At 44.7% G+C, this 18856-nt stretch overlaps 1 protein-coding gene across 5 annotated transcripts in view; it reads left to right on the top strand.

The window, feature by feature from the left end:
- Positions 1 to 18856, top strand: part of Sh3rf3 (SH3 domain containing ring finger 3) — a 385180-nt gene that overhangs the window by 82259 nt on the left and 284065 nt on the right. For 3 of the 5 annotated variants that reach the window (XM_074050559.1, XM_074050561.1, XM_074050562.1), the window contains exon 2: positions 5994 to 6071. The exons of 1 other annotated variant lie outside the window; for it this stretch is intronic. In XM_074050559.1, the coding sequence (XP_073906660.1) occupies positions 5994 to 6071 (78 nt within the window). Of the gene's footprint in view, positions 1 to 4731; positions 4898 to 5993; positions 6072 to 18856 lie in introns of all 5 variants that reach the window. One more of the 5 variants, XM_074050563.1, reaches the window with a different exon arrangement.

The following is an 18856-nucleotide window of genomic DNA, read 5'->3' on the forward strand; positions in this document are numbered from 1 at the left end:
TGGAGTGGATTAAGAACCAAGCAGAGCAAACAAGGCTGACTCTAGGATCCTTGCCTATAGATCTTGAAAAATACAGATTTTAGAAACAGAAGGAAAAGAAAATTAGAAGGGGAAGATGATTTAAAAAAGAAATCATCATATTTTATTCCCTGATGGAAAAGGAAAACATTTTACAAGTATATTTGCAGGTGGCAAATGGTTGAAAGATAATGAAGATGAAAAGGGGGGCAAGTTTGGCTCTGTGAATTGAGGGGAGCTCATTGGAGCTGGGGCCAGGTGAATGACAGATGTCATCTTCTGACCACACACTTGTCTGTAGGAACCTGGAGGTTCCTGGGTTTGACATCTTGGAGTCATGTGCCCGGGAGGGCTAGGAGGAAAGGATAGATGCCAACCAGGAAAAGGGAAAACCAGGAGATGCTCAGAGTCCTGACCCTGTGGACACCAGTGTCTGCTCCTTATTCCTTAATATTGGGTCATCAGGCCTCCCCATTTCTTCTTGGCCTGGCTGCTGAAAGAGTTGATGGCTTTATTTTGGAAACTCATGTTCTTTGGAGACCTGCTTAGTTAAGTTCCCATTTACATCTAACTCTGACAAACTTGATGGGTTTCCCTCCATGGAGCTACTTTCAGATTGTTTTCTGGAAAGATACCTCTTTCCCTGCAGGTAGCCTCTGACCATTTGCCAGATAGCTCTGCATTTGTATCTTATTTTTCTGAGCACTTGGCTATTTTGGATGTTTTTTTTTGATATTCATTTGACCTGGACTTCTGATAAAGCATTTTAAAATAGCTTTTGGACTTCTTGTGGGCAATTTGTGTCCTAAAATTACCTTCTCACTTTTAAGTAGCTGCTGTTTGTTATCGCCTGATTCTGGCATGGAGTGATACTCAGTATTTGGAGGATTTCTGTAATTTCCCTTCCCCTTTCTGGTGTTACATGCCTGTATTACTGGGCACTGCCAAAAAGGAAATGGGCAATGTGTCCATCTTGTGGGCCTCTGGAAACTGATCCCAAGAACTCCACAGATATATTTCATTTACAGATTTGTGGATCTACCTGTTTTTCCATCCAGGGAGGCCACAGAGGGGTCCTCATGGTGTTGTTCAAAGCATCCTTTGTGGAACTGGTAGAGGCCAGGTGGGCATGCAAGGTGTGTAAACTCTCACATAGGGTCACACAACTCTGTGGAGTACCTGCACATCCTCCAGGCCATGTCAAGTTGGTTTTGGGATGCAGCTGGTTACTGAGACCATAGTAGGTTACCTGCAAGATGAGTGATAATAGAGACCACTCCACTGTGCCTGTCCAGGAACTCACTGGGGTTCCTGGACTGCTGACTGCCGGTAACCCTAACTCCATTGTGTGTCCCCCTTACCCAGTGGCCTGGCCTTTGACCGTGGTCTGCCTGCCTGCCTGGATCAGGTCCTGCTTCTTGTTCTTACAGTCATTCAGGGCCTTGTTGAGTATCTTTGCCCTGTGTTGTGATGCCTGTGGCTCTGTTGCCCTGGGCAGCCCTGTAGAAGTAGAGGGACATGGGCAATTCCACTTCAGTTTGTTTGAAGCCAGTTTAGTGCCAGCTGCTTTAGCATGTGTACTGAGAGGGCCCTGGGCTTATCTGTCTGTGGGTGGCTGGGTGTGGAATTAGTCTTGAAGCTCCAGGGCGACTCTGGGTGTGATCACAGACTGGATCTTGGTGGGCTGGCTTAGGTTTGGGTGCAGTGAGGGGTGGATATTCTGAGCAGGAGTGTGCTTCTGCTAGAAGGAGGGAACTGCTCCACCCTACTTAATTGATGGTCTTTCGGGCTCACTTGAGGTCAAACTAGATAAGGCCTCAGACAAGACTTGACAGTGGTGCCTCAACTTGGGCACAACTCACAGGGGATTCCTTTGCAGAGGCAGAGCTGGGCACAGATGAATGTCCTCTGGGGACACTGAGCACAGGTCTGTGGGTGCTTCCTGTGCTGGGCACTGGGTGTATGATTTGTACTAGTTCACCTGGCCCTCACTGTAGGTCTCTGTGAGTGGGTACCATGTTCTTCCCTTTTTGGAAATGAGTACGCTAGGTATAGAGAGATGGAGGAACTAAACTGGCCTGGGGCCACACAGCTAGTAATTTTTTTTCTTTTTCAGTGCTGGGGGTGGAACTCTGGGCTTTGTACTTGCTAGTCAAGTGCTCTACCACTGAGCCCACCCCAAGCCCCACACAGCTAGTAATGGGGAATGGAGTTTCAGCCTGTGCAGCAGTGAAGACCAGTGGAAACTGTGCATTCAAAGCATCAGCAGAAGGGGCCTACAGAGGAGGGAGGGATTGGTCCTTTCACTGTACCCGACCTACTGTTGTGGGACAAAGATGGGGTCCAGAGGAGAGGGCCAGCCCAACATGGATTTCAGTCTTGCCTTTGCCATGGGCAGACTCCTTGTCCTTTGCTTGTGAATTCATTTCTCTTGGGTCACAAGTCTTCTTTAGTAAAGAGTCCTCCTGCAAAGGCAGATGATGCCCTGTTTTCTGAAGGCAGTTCAGACATCCTGCAGAGGTATCTGCTCTTTGCAGGTTGCTGGGATGATGCCTTAGCAAGAGGCCAGATGCAGAGGCTGCAGTTCTTCAGGGACCCAATCGCCCAGGGTTTAGTGCTTTGCATTTGCTGTCTTGAAAGTCTTAATAATTTTATCTTTGTTTTTTTCTTTTCCATCTGTTGTCTTTATTGCTTTTTATTCTTTTTAATCATTACTATATTAACAGCCCATTGCTATTGCTTATTGAACAGAAGATGGCATCACCCCTTTAATTTCTTTTTGTTGGTGGTTTTATATGACACTTTTTTTTCCTTTTATATATATATGTTCATTCCAGAAAAAAATTTTTAAGGCACCAAGCAAAATAAAAATGCTAAGCCAAATGCAGCAGAGAAGAACATTTTTGTTTTATTAAGTATAATTGAATAAAATACTAGCATTAGAAGCTTTTTATAAAAAATTATTCTGCTCAAAGTCTTCTATGGAAGAATAGAAGAAAGTTAATATAGGTGAGTGATATATCTGATGTGACTAGAATGAGAATCTGTTTCTTTTATTTTAAGTTCATTTTTTTCAGAAAACTAACAATAGAAATTGAGTATAAAATACATATTTTATGTATTAAATTATTATATAAGCAAAGTAATCTTTGAACAAATTTTATGAATAAATTTTATAGTAAGAGGTTAAACAATGATTTAGTAGTATAAACAGAGGTATGCCTGAGTTTCAAAATGGTTTCAGGCACTATTAACTGGAAATTAATTTCACTTAGCATGGATAAGACAATTGTCACAAGATCCAAGTGTGACTAAATTAATTTTGTCTTTGAATTTGTGTTTCATGGGGTGCGCTGGGACAGGTGTATGTGCTTTGCCTGGTAACCAAGGGTAGCCCGGGTTGGCCCTGAGTCAGGAAACCTGGCATGAAATAGCAAATTAAAATGCCCCATCAGGTTGGCAGAGAGACAATGGAAGAAAGGAAAAAACCCTTTTACTGCTTTTTTCCCACAGACTTGTATTTTTCACAGGTCCCATAGGTTAGGTGGCTGGCCCTAGGTGGCAGCCTAGGTTATTGTGGATCTGGGTGAGATCTGGTAGGTACCAGGGGTGGGATTTTTGTGGAGCTGGAACTGTAATGAGTTAGGGAGAGGGTTCTAGTATGGCTGCTAAGTTCAGTCCTCCTGTCTGCAGATGCAGATCCTGGAGCTTTATTTATGGACATTGGGCCCTGTGGAGTTAGCTCCACTAGTGTGTTCAGTAGTGTGAGCCCTGAGGCTGACATTTGCAGTTTCTGGGTCCTCTGAACAGTGCCTTTAAGAGGTCCTGCCTAATGCCAGGGAAAAGCACAGCAGGGACCTTGTGGGGATGTAAATGACACAGACTATATATGTCCTAAATGGAAGTGAATGAACCTGGGATCCAAAAACCCCATGAGATTACAACTCCACATGGCTGCAAGCTTTATCACTGTAAAGCTTTATGATCCTATTCATGAGGCAATCACTCAAAGGCCCCACCTCCCATTATGCCATTACCTTGGGGAACAGGGCTTCAGCGTTGAAATTTGGGAGGGCACAGACTAGCCTTATATATGTGTCCGCCAGGGGACCTTTAGCAGTGCCTGGAGACAGTTTTGGTGATCATGGCTGAAGGGTGGGGTGTTCCTGGCATCTAATGGAAAGAGACCAAAAATGCTGCTAAGCACCCTACAGCACAGCCCCTCACAGAGACACAGCAACAGTGCTGGAGGTGACTATGGGCTGGCTGCCCTGGTGAGTGCAGGGAATGTTACATTTTGTCCCATGATACTTATGATGACCTTCATGATTAACTGTTGCCAGTTTACGGGAGAAGAGAGCCTGTGTGCATAGCCCTGCTGGGGCCCCTGGACTCCAGTGCTGCTCTTCCAGGTGCCTGGAGCTGTTGACACCTTCCAGTAGGGAGTTTATCACAGGGTTTTCCTAACACAGTGGGAGGCCCTCTCCCCAACCAGCACCCCCATTCAGTTCACCTAGTCTTTCCTGCCCTTTTTCCACCTTAGGAATCAACCCCATAACCAGATGCTTTAGGGCAGGCTGAGCACAAAATGAAAGCAAAGGGTCCTCTCTTCACAGAATAGGATAAAAGTCTTTCTCCATGTGATCTACTGACCAGCTGACCTGCTATGGAATTTTCTGCTTGCTGTTAAATGTCACTCTCCCTTGGATGCAGGACATTACTGACCTTTGCAACAACTTGGGCCTACTTGCAGCTTGGTGTGAAGAACAGTGTGCCTGACCCCAGCCCTCCCACACTGGTGCCCAGGCTGCTGTTGAGGACAGGTGTTTGCTGTAGCTGCAGGAGACTGGGGATGATGGCTGAGGAGCTAGCAGATTAGGTTGGTATGTGGGACCGTATGTGAACCAAGATAGCCCTGAGCAGCTGCCTTCATTTCTCTCCACAGGCCCATCTCCACTTGCCCCTTTTTTTGTATCAGCTTACCTGTCTCCTCTCTAGTCATCCTCTGCATGTCTGCAAGGTGCATGTCCTCCAATGAGGCTTAAATTTGTCCCTTTGCAACATGAAAACTCGCTGGTCTAGCATCTAAATCTTCTGCAGGCAGCTCCCTGCCCACCCTACTGTTGCTGCCTTGAGCCTCTCTAAGTTTTGTTCTCTGTCCCATGGGGTCCGTGAGGGGCTTTGGGCCTCTGCCTCCTGCCTGTGCATGGGGCATTTCCCACCTTTCTCTGTCTCTCACTGAGTCCTGGTATTTCTCCCATGCCCAGGTGGGCTGGGTCCCTCCTCTTCCCTGAGGATACATGTAGTATCTGGGACTCCCAACTCCAGTGTTCTCTCCCCAGTTTTAAAGTTTTTCTCCTTCATTTTTAATGCCTCCAAGGGCACATTGGAGCATCTATGTGGGGTCATTCACAGCATGGCCTCCACAAACCACATATATGATCTGAGTGAGATGTCTGCTCACTTATTTCCCAGCTTTTTGCCTACCAAGCATTGCAGTGGCTGCCTCCTGCATGGAAAGTCATAGTCATTGATGGTAATAAGCCTTGAAACACCAGCACAAATGCTGCCCAGCACATCTTTAAATGGGAACCTAATGCACTCCCAATGAATTCTTGCCCTGTATTGTTAAGCCAGCCAGTGCCCAAAAGTTCTTCTGACACATTGAAATCACCACTAGGGTACATAGTATCAAAGAAAAATTTGGTCAAGAAACAAACATTCTCATGAAAATCACTTGATATTATCTCCAGAGGAGATAGGGACACAAGTAATAGATGCAGGCTACAATTGGACTGGCCTAAGGGCCTGTTTAGGTCTTATTACTATAGAAAGGAGCTTGGACTTCTAGCATGCAGTGGTCCAGCATGATGCCACTTCCTTCCTTACCTCAGCAGATTGGTAAAGGGACACATTTATAGCTTGTAGATGAAACAGAACAAAGGAAAACATCCTTCTCCCTCCCTTGTTTCCAGAGCCCATCTATGGACCACAAAGTGAGGACCAGGTCCCGGCCCAGCTTACCCCAGCAGACTCAAGCTTTCCAGGTAGAGGTAAGGAGGGTTCTGAACCCCTTTAAAAGATGGGGTGGGTGATATAATTCCTTTCATTTGTGTCTCAGTGACTCCAGGGGTTTCTTTGTTCTCTGTGAGGTTTTGTGATATCAAGCCATCACTGACTGACTGTAATTTTATTTTTAGTTGTGTTTTTTTCTATTTCTGGGGCCATGTCTGTTCTTGTTCCTCACGTGTCCAGGTAGCTGGGGAATGGCAGCATGGTCCTTTACTCCCTCTGCCTACTCTCAATCACTGGTGATTATTCTTAGAAAAATGATCATTTCTACTTCAGAGTGTAGCAGATGCAGCTTGGGTTTGGCCCCGTGATCCTGCGTCCTAGGAGAACAAAGAGCATACCATCTTGGTGAGCACTTTCTATCTCTGAGCTTAAGTTTCCTTATCTGGAAAAGCAACAGGATAGTACCTGTTTTGGGCTATAGACAGCCCTTTCCAACCCCTTTGGCGTTCTTGGGCTCCTGCATACATTCTGTTGAAGGGGAAGAGAGCTCTCATTCTTGGGGAAGGGCTAAACCTTGTCTTAAGGGAGGAGACTCCCTTAAAAGTTCCATCCAGCCTGAACCTGTGTCAGCCCTGCCTGTGTCCCCAGAGCGTCATCCACACTTCTGATTGCTCGCTCTTGCTCTCAGCAGCCACTGCTGATCTGGTGAGGATGCTGTGTCTGCAGTAGAGGATGTGCAAGGGCAGCATGTCTCTTCATAGAGCAGAAGGATGGCATCTGGAAGGAGCTGACCACACAGCTATAATTAAGAGGCAATGAATGGCTTCCTTGGTAGATGCCACAGACAGTGGTACAAGTGGAGAACTTTCTGGTTATTAACACTGCCCTGTGGTGACAGCAAAGGCCCTGAGAGGGGTGTTCTGCATCTCAGCCAGTGAGTGAGCCACAATCAGACAGTTACTATATCTAATGTTCCTTAAGTTGCCTCTGCGTTCAAAACTCTCCCAGCTCTAGTTGTCCCTGTATTTGTGGCCCTTCAGGATTATCTCCATGCTGTCCATTTTGCTTATAGGACACCATTTCTTTCAGCTCTTTGGCATAATTAACATAATATTCTGTGTCCTCTGTGTATCCCATACTTTTCACTCCTGCACCTTTTGTCTGCCTCAAAAGACTACTCTTTTCACTGTCACATCCTCCATGAAGCTGTCCCCAGCCCTTTTCTCCTATGCACATCTGGACTCCTGGAGCATTTTCTTTTTCATGTTGTACCTAGCTCCCTCTCCACTATGTCTTTTCCCTTTTGTCACCTGTAAGCCTCATGAGGGGTCATGGACCCTCAGCCTCCCTGAAGAGTGCCCACAAGGTGCTGCAGTATGCAAGCATTTATGTGCATGAGGGAGCTCTAAGTGTAAAACAGAATGTTCTGCATTTGTCTTTTGCAAAGAGCTTGAATTTTTCCTTCCTATCATCTGTTGTCATGAGCAGTCTCAAAGGAGGAGAAAAGAAAACAGCATCCAACAAACACCTGTATCTTCTCAGATTCTGCCATTACTTTTGCCACATTTGTTATTTCCTTCTTTCAGTTTCTCTCTGTTTGTCTGTCTTGGGTAAACCAGGAAGCTAATTTTACAGATGTAATGTTGCTTCATCCCTGGATAATTCAGCATAGGTCTTTGAAGAATAAAGATGCTCTGTTACAGTACTGTAAGAGCACAAGAATATCCTAATCAGATCTATCAAATCAGTATCAAATACCACTCCTCTTCGAGTTTCCCTGATTTTCCCTTAAAAACCTTTTGTGGTCTTGTTTAAAACTAGGTTCACTCCTTGTTGTTAGTTGTTATGCCCTTCATCTCTTTTTATTCTAGACCAGGGTTTCTTAACAGTGGAACAGTTATTCAGAGGTGTGCGTAAGATGGAGGTACACAGGTAAGACGGTCATAGCCTTAGGGTGGTTTAACTTAGATTTTTCCACTTTTGGATGGTGCCAAAGTGATGAATGTTCACTAGAAACTGTACTTAAGTATTTGAATTTTCATCTTTTCCTGGGATAGTGATACATAGTACTGTCCTCTGTTGAGATGCTGGGCAGTGGCAGTGAACTACCTCTCCAAAGCCCAGTGGTCACACAGGAAACAACCCACACTGTGCTGCAGTGTGCTGTGTTGCAGGTGGCTGTGAGCAAGGTTTCAAACAACCTTTTGAACCTTTGTAGGTTCAGTGTATTCAATGCATTTTCCACTTATAGTATGGGTGTATCAGGATTTGACCCTATCTATGGCCAATTTGAGAAGCCTCTGTGTTTAGCTGCACCCCATCACTGGCATCCACACTCTAGGTGCCAATATCTTTGGCTCCCCCTTACCCCTAGGGTTTGACAACCATGGTGGCTCCATAAATTGTCAAGTGCCCCTTCAGGCAAGACCTTTTCTGAGAACCAAAGTTCTTAGGTCACTCTCATAACTTTATTTCTCAAGGTACTGATTCTTTGACAAAACTGAGACAGTTATTTTGTAAAATGTATCATTTTCTGGATTTTTTTTTTTGTCATTTCTTGGTACTGCCATTAGCGTACTTCTCAGTTTTTTGTATTTTCTGTAAAGTAGAAGTAGGGGCTAAAGGCTAATTATTAAGTTAAGCAGTTTGGAAGCCTGCCTATAGCAATGTAGGTGGCTATTGATGCTTGTACAGAAAATAAATTTTGGGCATGAAGAAAGGAAGATTTCTCAGACAGGAGAGGGATACCTCATGTGTGGTGCTTAAGCAGTCAACTGGTTGTCACCTTGTCAGAATCTGTGAAGCTGGGCAGGTGCTCAGGCAGTTTTTCAGCAGGATGCCCTTCTTGCTGGGCAGAAAGGCAGGTGTGTCCTTCCCAAATGTTTACTTGAGGCAACTGGGAGTGTCTGAGGCAGCGAAGGGCTATGTGTGTGCACATGTGTGCTTCATCCCTTGATAACTCAGCATATGTCTTACCAGACAAGGCAGTTAAGCTAGGCTTGACTCTTAGGAGCCTCAGTTGAAATTTTTTCCTCTGTACTTCCTGCTTTTCCATAAAAACCAACTCCATGGTTGTGAATTATTTGTTGACTTAAAAGAAAAATAATGTAAGTATGTGTTTGTCTCAGTTCTGTGCCATACTGAGATTTATAACAATTGCTTTTTCAAAATTGTTTCAAGGTGGAGCAGTAGTTGGAGACTCAGTTGGTGAGCTGTGGCTTGTACTTATACTCTGAGATGGCCTTTCAGGCCTCCATGGTGGCTCTTTGGGTGTTTTATGCACTGTAAGTGCATGGGGAGCCCAAGCCTTCTCGGAAATTCTGCTTGATGTGGAATGTTGTTCTGGGCACTTGGCAGGGTATTTTTAACTATGGTCAAGAACTACAGGACTTGTGGTAATAGGGATGAAGTGTTGTTTAACTCTGCATTTACTGCCCCAGCACCAATTATCAAAGTTAGCATGCTTTCTGCCCAACTGTGTGTCACATTCTTGCATCTAGGTTAGTGACTCTTTGTCTTGTGGCTGACAATATCAACTTTGGCACACCTGTATTGGGTTGAGCTCTGCATCTGCAGGAGGTGAGAGTGGCAGACAAACCCTTGGGCATTCAAGGCAGAACCTGTTCTGGCTCATTTGCAGGAAAGGCCAGTGGCGCTGTGTGGGCAGGGAAGGGGTGGCTGCAGATATAGTTTTAAGAGGTTTCAGAGGCTGAAAAAACTGGAGAGAGGATGCAATGGCATTAGAAGCTTGCCATGTTTATAATTATACTGTCGTCTTGTATAAACAGTAAGGTCTGTTTACAGTGGTTTATTTTTATAAGACACAGTGATTATTTCTGGATAATTTTGGTGTGTGATAATCATTAGAGTAAGCTGTGTCTGATTAAATAAAGAATTTGTCTCTAATTTATGCCAATTTAAAGATGTCTTCTAGGTTCTCTTTGTCTCGGGGAAGGAAGCAGGTTGCCATGGAGATGGCATAAGGAAAAGGGACAGGCAAGGAAGCTTAGCAGTTTTGATTTTGGAAATATTTGTGATGTAGGTAATTATGTATGTAATAATGTTATGCAGCAGAGCCATCTGCCTTTGGAAAGATCCGTGTCATGGAATTTTACTGTAAAACAGTGTTTCTATTAGGAACGTAATTTAGGTTATTTTGCTATTTGTGTGTTATTAAAATGTTGAAATTGTGGATGACAAAGATGCAGTGGAGCCCTAAAATTGTTTCCAGGAGTGCAACTACTGTATGATGTCATGTGCCACCTAGAGAATTTGGAAAGTTATTTCCATTTGGAAGCAAAACATTTATATAGGAAGATTTCCCTGAGACTAAATTAAATATTCAATGTTGTAAACAGCTAAAATCACCTCTACTCTGGCTAATAATTTTTGATCAGTCAGCACAATTTTTTCCTTCTCTCCTTTTTTATTAAGCTATTGCATATCGTTTGGGACCAATTTAACAAACTGCAACCTGGCTGTTTCTATCTCCTCTCACTTTTCCTGGGCCTTGATTTTGTTTTTCTAATTTGGAATTCTTTCTTCTGCTCATATGCAACTGAGACTCCTCCCGTCCTTCATTTTAGAATTCTGATGTGATTTAAAAGAAGAAAGAAACTTTGGCATGGGTTTGCTAAATTCAACAATTCACCACATATTTATTGGATGTCTATACTAGGCACTGTGTAGACAAACAGGTTCCTGTCTTCATGGAGCTCAGAGTCTAGTTCAAGCTCTGTTAAGACATTGTGTGTCTGTGGTACATAAGTTACTCCTCAAGCAAAGCTGAAAATTTACTTTCTCTCTCTCTCTCTCTCTCTCTCTCTCTCTCACTCTCTCAATACTGGAGATGGAACCCAGGCCTCATGCATGCTAGGTAAGCACTCTACCGCTGAGCCACACCCCCACACCCCCACACCCCCAGTCCTTAGTTCATCGCTTACTGTGGTAGATGCAAGATGGTTGCAAATTTGTGGATACTTCTGCTATTTAGAGTCCTCTACCCTTGAACCTGGGCTCTGTGGTTGCTTTGAGCAATAGAGCACAGCAGAAGTGACTGTCACCTCTGAGTGTGGGTCTTCAAAGACTGGCAGCTCACATTCCTGTCTCTTGTGTGTGCTGGCTTCTGGAACCCAGCCATCATGTGAGAGGGTGCACAGACAGCCCTGTGGAAAGGCCAACGTGGAGAAGATTCCAGGATCCTAAGTCCTTGTCTGAGCTAAATTCCATGTGAGTGATTTCTTGAAAGTGGCACCTCCAGCCCTAGTCCAAACTACCCAGCTGTTCTCACATGGAGAAAAGGTAAGCATCCTGCCAAACTCTGTTCAAGTTGCAGATTTCTAGGGTTGGGGATATAGTTCAGTGCTAAGCACTTACCTAACATGCATAGGCCCTGAGTTTGGTTCCTCACACTGGGGGAAAAATGTTTTTAAGCAGTTGGGTAACTGTTGTTTAAATAGCCAGTTTGTTTTGCAGCAGTGGATAAAGTAGCACATTCTGGTTTTGTTGTTGTTTTGTTTTTTCTCTACCTCTATCCTGTTAGGGAATATGTTAGTGTTGATTATCCTTATCAGAGGAAGTGAGGTCAGGGGATACCTGCCCAGGGAAGTCATGTGTTGAGCAGATGTCTCAAAGATCATGTGCCTCTCTGGAAAAACAGCAAACTCAGGGTCCTTTTTCTTACTGACCCTAAGAAGGCCAGTGTGAGTAAATGCAGAATGGGATCTAGGCCACAGACAGTGGTGCCTTTGGCAGTGGGGAGGTGGGGTCAATGGAGGCACAAGGTTGGCAGGACATGTCCAGAGTGACAGTGCTGGGCTGGCTCCTGCCGTCCACACTAGCTTTCTACAGCACTGGAGCTTTCAGTTATCCCTTCAAATGTTGTCCATTTTTTCCTCGATGCTCCAAGTGGAGGAGGTTTTTCTGTGGACACAGCAGCCTTCTCAGTGTGCTTGTCTGGGAATCTGTATTTCCTCAACAGTTTGTATGATGCCCAGCCTGACTTCCATGGGGAGCGCTTCCAAACCCTGTGTGCTGTGGTCCATTGTTATCTTGGTTGCATAGTCGGGGCCTGTGGATTAATGTCCTATAGCTTCATAGCCTGTTTCCTGGGCTACATGAAAACCAAGGCTATCAGTTCAGAAGTTCCCTCATGTCAGGTCCTGTGCCACAGTGATTTTGGTGACCGTGTCCCATGGCCAAGTCTTCTCAGGGTTTATAGGTATACTGTATTGGTCTGTTGACTTTCCAGAAGAAAACTTGACTGACAGCATTTCCTAATTCTAGGATATAAATACTACCCAATGTGGTTCCAAGCTACTGACTGAGGTCACTGGCTGGACTGTATGTAGTGTGATCTAGCCCTGCCCAACCTGTGGGATAATGAGGGAAATGAGGATGGTGTGGTATGTGCTGTGTAGTGTCCATGTTATTAGTTCCTGAGGAGAGTTACCATCTTACATGGGGAGTTGTCTACTTGTTGTCTCTTGGCATGGTTAACATTGCCTCTTTTATGAGCTGGTGGGGAGAGCACATGGTTTGTCCAATATCTGTGCATCCCTAGTTGAATGGCAAGTTGGACATTCCATGTTTCAAGATTTATTATTGTTATTTCTGTTGTGCTAAAATATCCAGAATACAAAATTTTCCATTTTTAACCAGTTTAAAGGTATAATTCAGTGGTATTAAATATATTCACATTACTGTGTAACTTCCAGAATTTTCCATTCTCCCAAACAACTTTCTCCATTAGAGAACAACTAACCATTCTTCTTCCCCAACCCCTAGAAGCCACCATCCTTCTTTCTGTCTATGATTTGACTTCTTTGCATACCTAATACAAGGGGAAAAATATGCTACTTGTCCTTCTTTATGACTGGCTTATTTCATTCAGCATGATGTCGTCAAGGTTCATCCACATTGGAGCCTCCATCAGACTTTCTTTGCTCTAAAAGACTGAATAAGATTCCATTGCATGGATATACCATGTCTTCTTTATCCATTCATCCATTGATGGGCTTTTGGGTTGTTTTTATCTTTCAGCTGTTGTTAACAATGCTGGTGTACACATAGGTACATTGTACACAGATCTTTTTGAGTCCTACCTTCACTTCAGCTAGAAGTGATACTTTAAGATTTTCCATGTAAGTGAGCTATGAAATCCCAAATAGGGAGCTTTCTGAGCAACTCATTTTGTCTCTGGATGTTGAACCAGGGAGGCCCTGTGCTGCTTTGAATGTTGTGCAGCTAATGAGTGACATGGTGGGGACTGGAGCCTGTGTCCTTGGGGACCACATAGTGAGAATCTTTCAGCAGGAGACACACAGAAAGCTGGGTTTTTCTCTCATGGTTCTGTTTTCATTCAGGTGGGGAGAGACTCTAAACCAGCTGACTACTCTACTGGCAAGAAGTACATGTTTTGTTTTTTTTTAATTTTCTTTTTGTTATACTGTTGTACTGGGGGTGCATTGTGACATTTACAAAAGTTCTTATATCATAGGTGAATTCTTCTCCTTCATCATTCACCTTTATCCCCCCACCCCCCTTCCTGGAATAGTTTCAATAGGTCTCATTTTTATATTTACACACATAAGGAGTACATGTTTTCAAAACACGATTCACTATAAATGCTCCTCCCATGTTGGCCTGGACATTGATCCTCCTACTTATGCCTCTCTGAATAGCTGAGATCACAGACATATACCACCATGCCTGGCCTGTTGCTTAAGATAGGGTCTCATTAACTTTTTGTTGAACCAAGCTAAGATCGTCCCTATCTCTACTTCCTGAGTAACTGAGATTGTAGGCATGAGTTACCATGCTCTACTGAAACATGACTTTTTAAACTTAAAATGTATTTATAAAGTCTTAGCCAAGAACCTTTTCTTTTTTAATTGAAGAGAAAAATAACCACTGAACTTCATACTTGGTAGAATGACTGCTGTCCTTTCATCTCAGGGTGCAGCTAGATTGAAGGGCAGCTGGGGCACACTGTTCACCCAGGGTGAGTGCTGCCAGCTCTTGAGTCCATGTAAAGATCGCATCTCCTTTGGCAAATACTCTCTGGGGCCTCTAGGGGATACCTGCTTGTGTAACTAAGTGCAATTAGAAGAAAGGTGAGCCCCTCTGTGGCTTGCAGTTGGTGGGGGCTGCTCTTTGGCAGGGAGAAGAGATGAGGTGGCAGCTGTGGTAAGTGGCAGGAGGCTAAGTCGGGAGGGGTGCCCAACCATTGGCAGTAGGCCATGGTTACATGCTTGGGTTTTGTTTAGTATCTATTAATGATGCTGGAAGAAACAGCAAACAGCCATGTAATGAAATTCACAGATGATACTAAATAGGGAGGTGTTATAAACTGCGTGGTGGCAGAGCCCCCGGAGAGGTTACAAAAGGAAGAGAAACAGCATGGGCTTGTCTAGAAGAAATGCAGGAGGGTACAACCTGTGTGGTGGGGAGAATTCACCCTATGTCATTATTTATTTTGTGTGCTATCAGAAGAGCTTTGGGGCTATTACAGGCAAAGGAGAGATGAATGCCGAGCTCAGGACTGTGGGGCATGCTGGGCACACACTCAAATGGTTCCCTTCATGTTCCCTGCCTTTCTGCTAACTATTCGTAGAACCCCAAGCATGAACTTCAAGGAATTCAAGGAACAATTTACTGAGTGTCTGCTTTGGTGCAGCTGGGTCAGCTTCACAGTATTCCAGGAAGACATTGGAGTTTGGAGGGAACACTAGACCAGGAGGTCTAGCATTCCCCAGTCCCTCCTGGTCTAGTGTACCCTCCAAACTCCAGTGTCTCCCTGGAATATCATGCCCCTGTTGTGGTTTTGTTTGGCTTCTACCTGATTCCTTAGCTATTGGTGCCTGACCTGGAACTTTCTTCCTCTTCTTTATTCTCACCTGCCCCAACAAGACATAAATGGACATTTTACTCTAAGGGAGAGTAGTATTTGCTTACTGGAAGAGGGGCCGTTTTTAATTAAATTCTAGTATGCAAAGTTGCCTTTAGGCTAGTGGGCTGTTTGGGTTGCCATTAGGTGATTGTAAATTCCAAATTTCATTTGGAATATTGACAAGGAAATACGATATAGCTGACCCTTGGAATCAGCAGGTACATGGTTCTAAGGAGATGCCATCGAGGAAAACCGATCTGAGGAAACTTCCTGGAAAGGGGTATTCTCACCAGAACACCCTTGGCTGAGAGGTATTCTGGTGTGGGCAGGAAGGTGAGAATGGTGTTTTAAGAAGGCTGAGGACACACCTGGGGGAGGTTAAGTCATCTGATGTCATGGTCTGCAGATGTTTCAGTTTGGAGTTCTTGTCTGCAACTGATGAAAATACACCTGACAGTGGTGTAAGCCACTGGGAAACTCATAATCTCACTGGCAAGTACTCTGGGAGCAGCTGGTCTATGGCTGACTGCCTCAAAAGCATCATTGGGACCCCCACTCTTTCCTGTCTGCCCTCCTGCAGATATGGCAACATTGTGAGATTGCGGCTCATTCAGCCTTTACATAATGTCCAGTGACTATGCCCGATAATGCTTGATGATAGGGAAGATGATCCAGGGTTCCTTAATTCTCCCTTTCCACTAGGGAAGGAAATCTTCCCTAAAGTGGCCAACACAAGTCCTTGTGGTCACAGGACCTGCCAGGGAGTCTGGAGAAGTGGGTATCTGACATCTGCAGTTACAGACACAGTGGACACTTGGGGTGTCAGGGCTCCACGGACAGGTTGTGGTCAGGTCAATGACCAGGTTACCTAGCCAGAACTGTAGCCTCTCTTTGATTGGGAAATCCTGGGGTAGTTTTAAATAGTCATAAGACATGATCACTGTGGTTACAGTGTGGTAGATGAGCTTGTAGAGACTGGATGAGAGAGCATCTGTCTGATTCTGAGGCTGCTGCAGTACCCCAGGAGGGTGTTGGTGACAGATGGAGGAAGTGAAACAGAACAGGTAGGTGGTCACATTGGCAGAGAGGAAGAGGATGGTATTTTGTGTGAATTGTCTTGGATGTGCTGGTTGTACCTGAGTCCTGTCTAACAGGCTATTAGGCACAAATAACTGAGAGGTAGACTGGAAATTGAGATATCCACACATGGCTTGTAGTTAACCACAGAGAACATAAGATCACAAAGGATGGATGAGAGGAGCCAAGGCAAAGAGAGGCCATTGGAAAGCCAAGAGTGGGGAAGTAAGGAGCCAGGGACATGTGTGCCAAGGAGTAGAGACTTCAGGGAAGGAGTGAGGTGTAGGACAGTAAGGTGCTGTGAGGAGGACTAGAGAGATGAGAACTAAAGAATTCCCTTGACGTGGAATGGCAGGATAAAATTGATAGGTAGACAAGTAGGAATCCTTTTTGAAGAAGGAAATCTGACTTGCTTTGGAGGAATGTGCAGCTTGATGCTCTTTCTGACATCTGCAGGTTGCTCCCTAAAGACTGGATAATTGGAAGATGGTCTTGGGCTATAGCTCCATGTGACCTTTATCCAGTTTCATCTTTCTGGACTTGCTTTATCACTCCTGAATCAGGGGCAAGGCATGTGCACCTCAGAGGCTGCTGGGAGGAAATATGAACATCCATGCTTTGGTGTCTGCTTTCAGTTGGAGCTGTGGGCACTGGTACCAAAGCCTGAGAGCCTGCTCCAACCACAGGGACCTGAGAGAGTTGAGGGGAGAACAGGCAGCTCACTCCACCTCACCCATCTTGCTGGTAGCAGAGTGAAGTCTCAAATAATGGGGAAAGACAGCTTTTATACTTACCAAGCTAGGGATTCTGTCCTTGAAGAAAGGGTGCATGAAAGTTTTAGCAGGGGTCATTAACCTCCATACCATCACAACTTACTGTGCGAAACATCCACGTTTTCTCTCTCTTCTCTCAGCACTTCTCACTTTAGTAATAAGGAATTGTGTGCTTTATTCTCCTGGCCCATGCCAATGCCTGGGGGTAGAGGGAGCTGGGAGAATGAGGGAGAAGACAGCTTTGGGTCATGGACAGAAAAAGAATGAATCTTCATCGTACATTTGTTTTTGTGATGAGAATTAGGACAGTCATTTAATACAAGTGAAGGCAGATTGCTATGAAGAAATGTTTTGGCAAAGGTCAATGAATGCAGGTGATCCTCATAATACGCAATTTAGCCAACCTCTTCTCAAACCACTGAGATCTTCCGAACAAGAGCAGAGGGTAGACAGGCACGGGGTAAAGCCCTGTGTGTACTAGCTGTGTACCTGAGCACTGAGTGGGCTCCTCCTTGGACAGTCTCCTGACTGCTGAAGCCCTTTGCCTCCCAGAAAGGAGAGGCCTACTATGGGAAATACCTCTTGGGTCCCCACTTGTGATGTATTTTATTGGGATGCTACTGCTTAAATCTGACAACCAGATCTTGGCAGTAGCCTGATTGCTGCTTCAGTCTTGCAAGTTGACATTGTACACAATTATTTCTAGGGGTAGAGTGCTGGGCTAGAATTTGCTCCCCATGCAATTTGCACTAGTTTGTCACATTTTTTTCTTCTGATGTAGAAGCATATGTCAAGAACCCCAAACACTGGACCAACAGAATGGTGTTCACTTTGTATGGGGGTGGATGTGTAACTGAGCTTCAATTGCTTCTGGGCCATGTGGACATCAGAACTAGCAGCTGGATACCTCCTTCCCAGGGTGTGCTCATTTATGAATCTTGAATTTCACTATGGCTAAGACCATTGTAATTGTTGGGGAACTGAGGCAGCAAGGGATGAGAGAGGGTACCAACCAATTAATCCAAGGAGCCAAGCATGCCAGCTGTTAGAAGGAAGCTCCAGATGCTGGTGAGCTCAGGTCCACAGCCAGCATCAATGGGGTCCGGGAGACAGTGAGATGAAATTCACTGGGCCCATGCCCATCGCTACCTGCTTCTATATCCTGACCAACTCCCCCCAGACCAGCGCTAATACTGAAACAGGAAACTGGGTTCTAGAGAACAGCATTCCCTCTGCAGCACCACCAACTCAAGCCCAATGTGTCCAGGCCTTGAATTACCTCATTGACTTTAACCCCACAACTATCTGTGTTAATGTGGTGAGGTCCACTTTACAGAGGAGGAACCTGAGTCATAGTGTGTGTGTGGGGGAGGGTTGTTGAACCCTTGAGGGTGGCACAAGACTCATCAAAGTTTCCTGTGACTCACAACTGCGTTAACCTGATACAGAGAGTAGAAAATGGAGCCCTGAAGCCTGAAGGTGGAGCCCAGTGTTCCTATACCTGAGATGTTTAGTGGTCGACTGTAGGCTGCTGGATGTGCCCAAGCTGCCACAAAGCTGCACCATCCCACACCCTCCTGCTGTTGGGACCTCTTTCCTGTACTAATCAGGTGGCCTGACGGTGACCATTGTCACTGTCACATTGTCACATACTTATCTGATTGTCTCTTAGAACATCATTTAAACTAGCACAAAATATGTTTTTTTAAATTATGACAAAATTTACATAAAAGTTAAGTATATTTACATAGTTGTACAGTAGATCTGCAAGTCCTTTTCATTTTCAAAACTGAAACTCCATCCCCATTGAACAATGACTCTCCTACTCCTCTTCCCAGTGTTTGTCAGCCACCATCTACTTTCTGTTGGTATGGGTTTGACTACTCATGACCCTGTATATGTGTAATTATACAGTATTTGTTCTCTTTTATCTGGCTTAATTCACTTAGTGTACATCTGTGGTTTTCATCCATTTGCAGCATATGGCAGGATTTCCTTTTTAAGGGTGAATAATCTTCCGTTGACTGTATATACCACATTCTGTTTATTCATTCAATGGTTACAGTTTGCTTTTGCAAAAATA

This window comes from Castor canadensis, chromosome 12 (genome assembly GCF_047511655.1).
Source record: "Castor canadensis chromosome 12, mCasCan1.hap1v2, whole genome shotgun sequence".
Taxonomy (NCBI): Eukaryota; Metazoa; Chordata; class Mammalia; order Rodentia; family Castoridae; genus Castor; species Castor canadensis.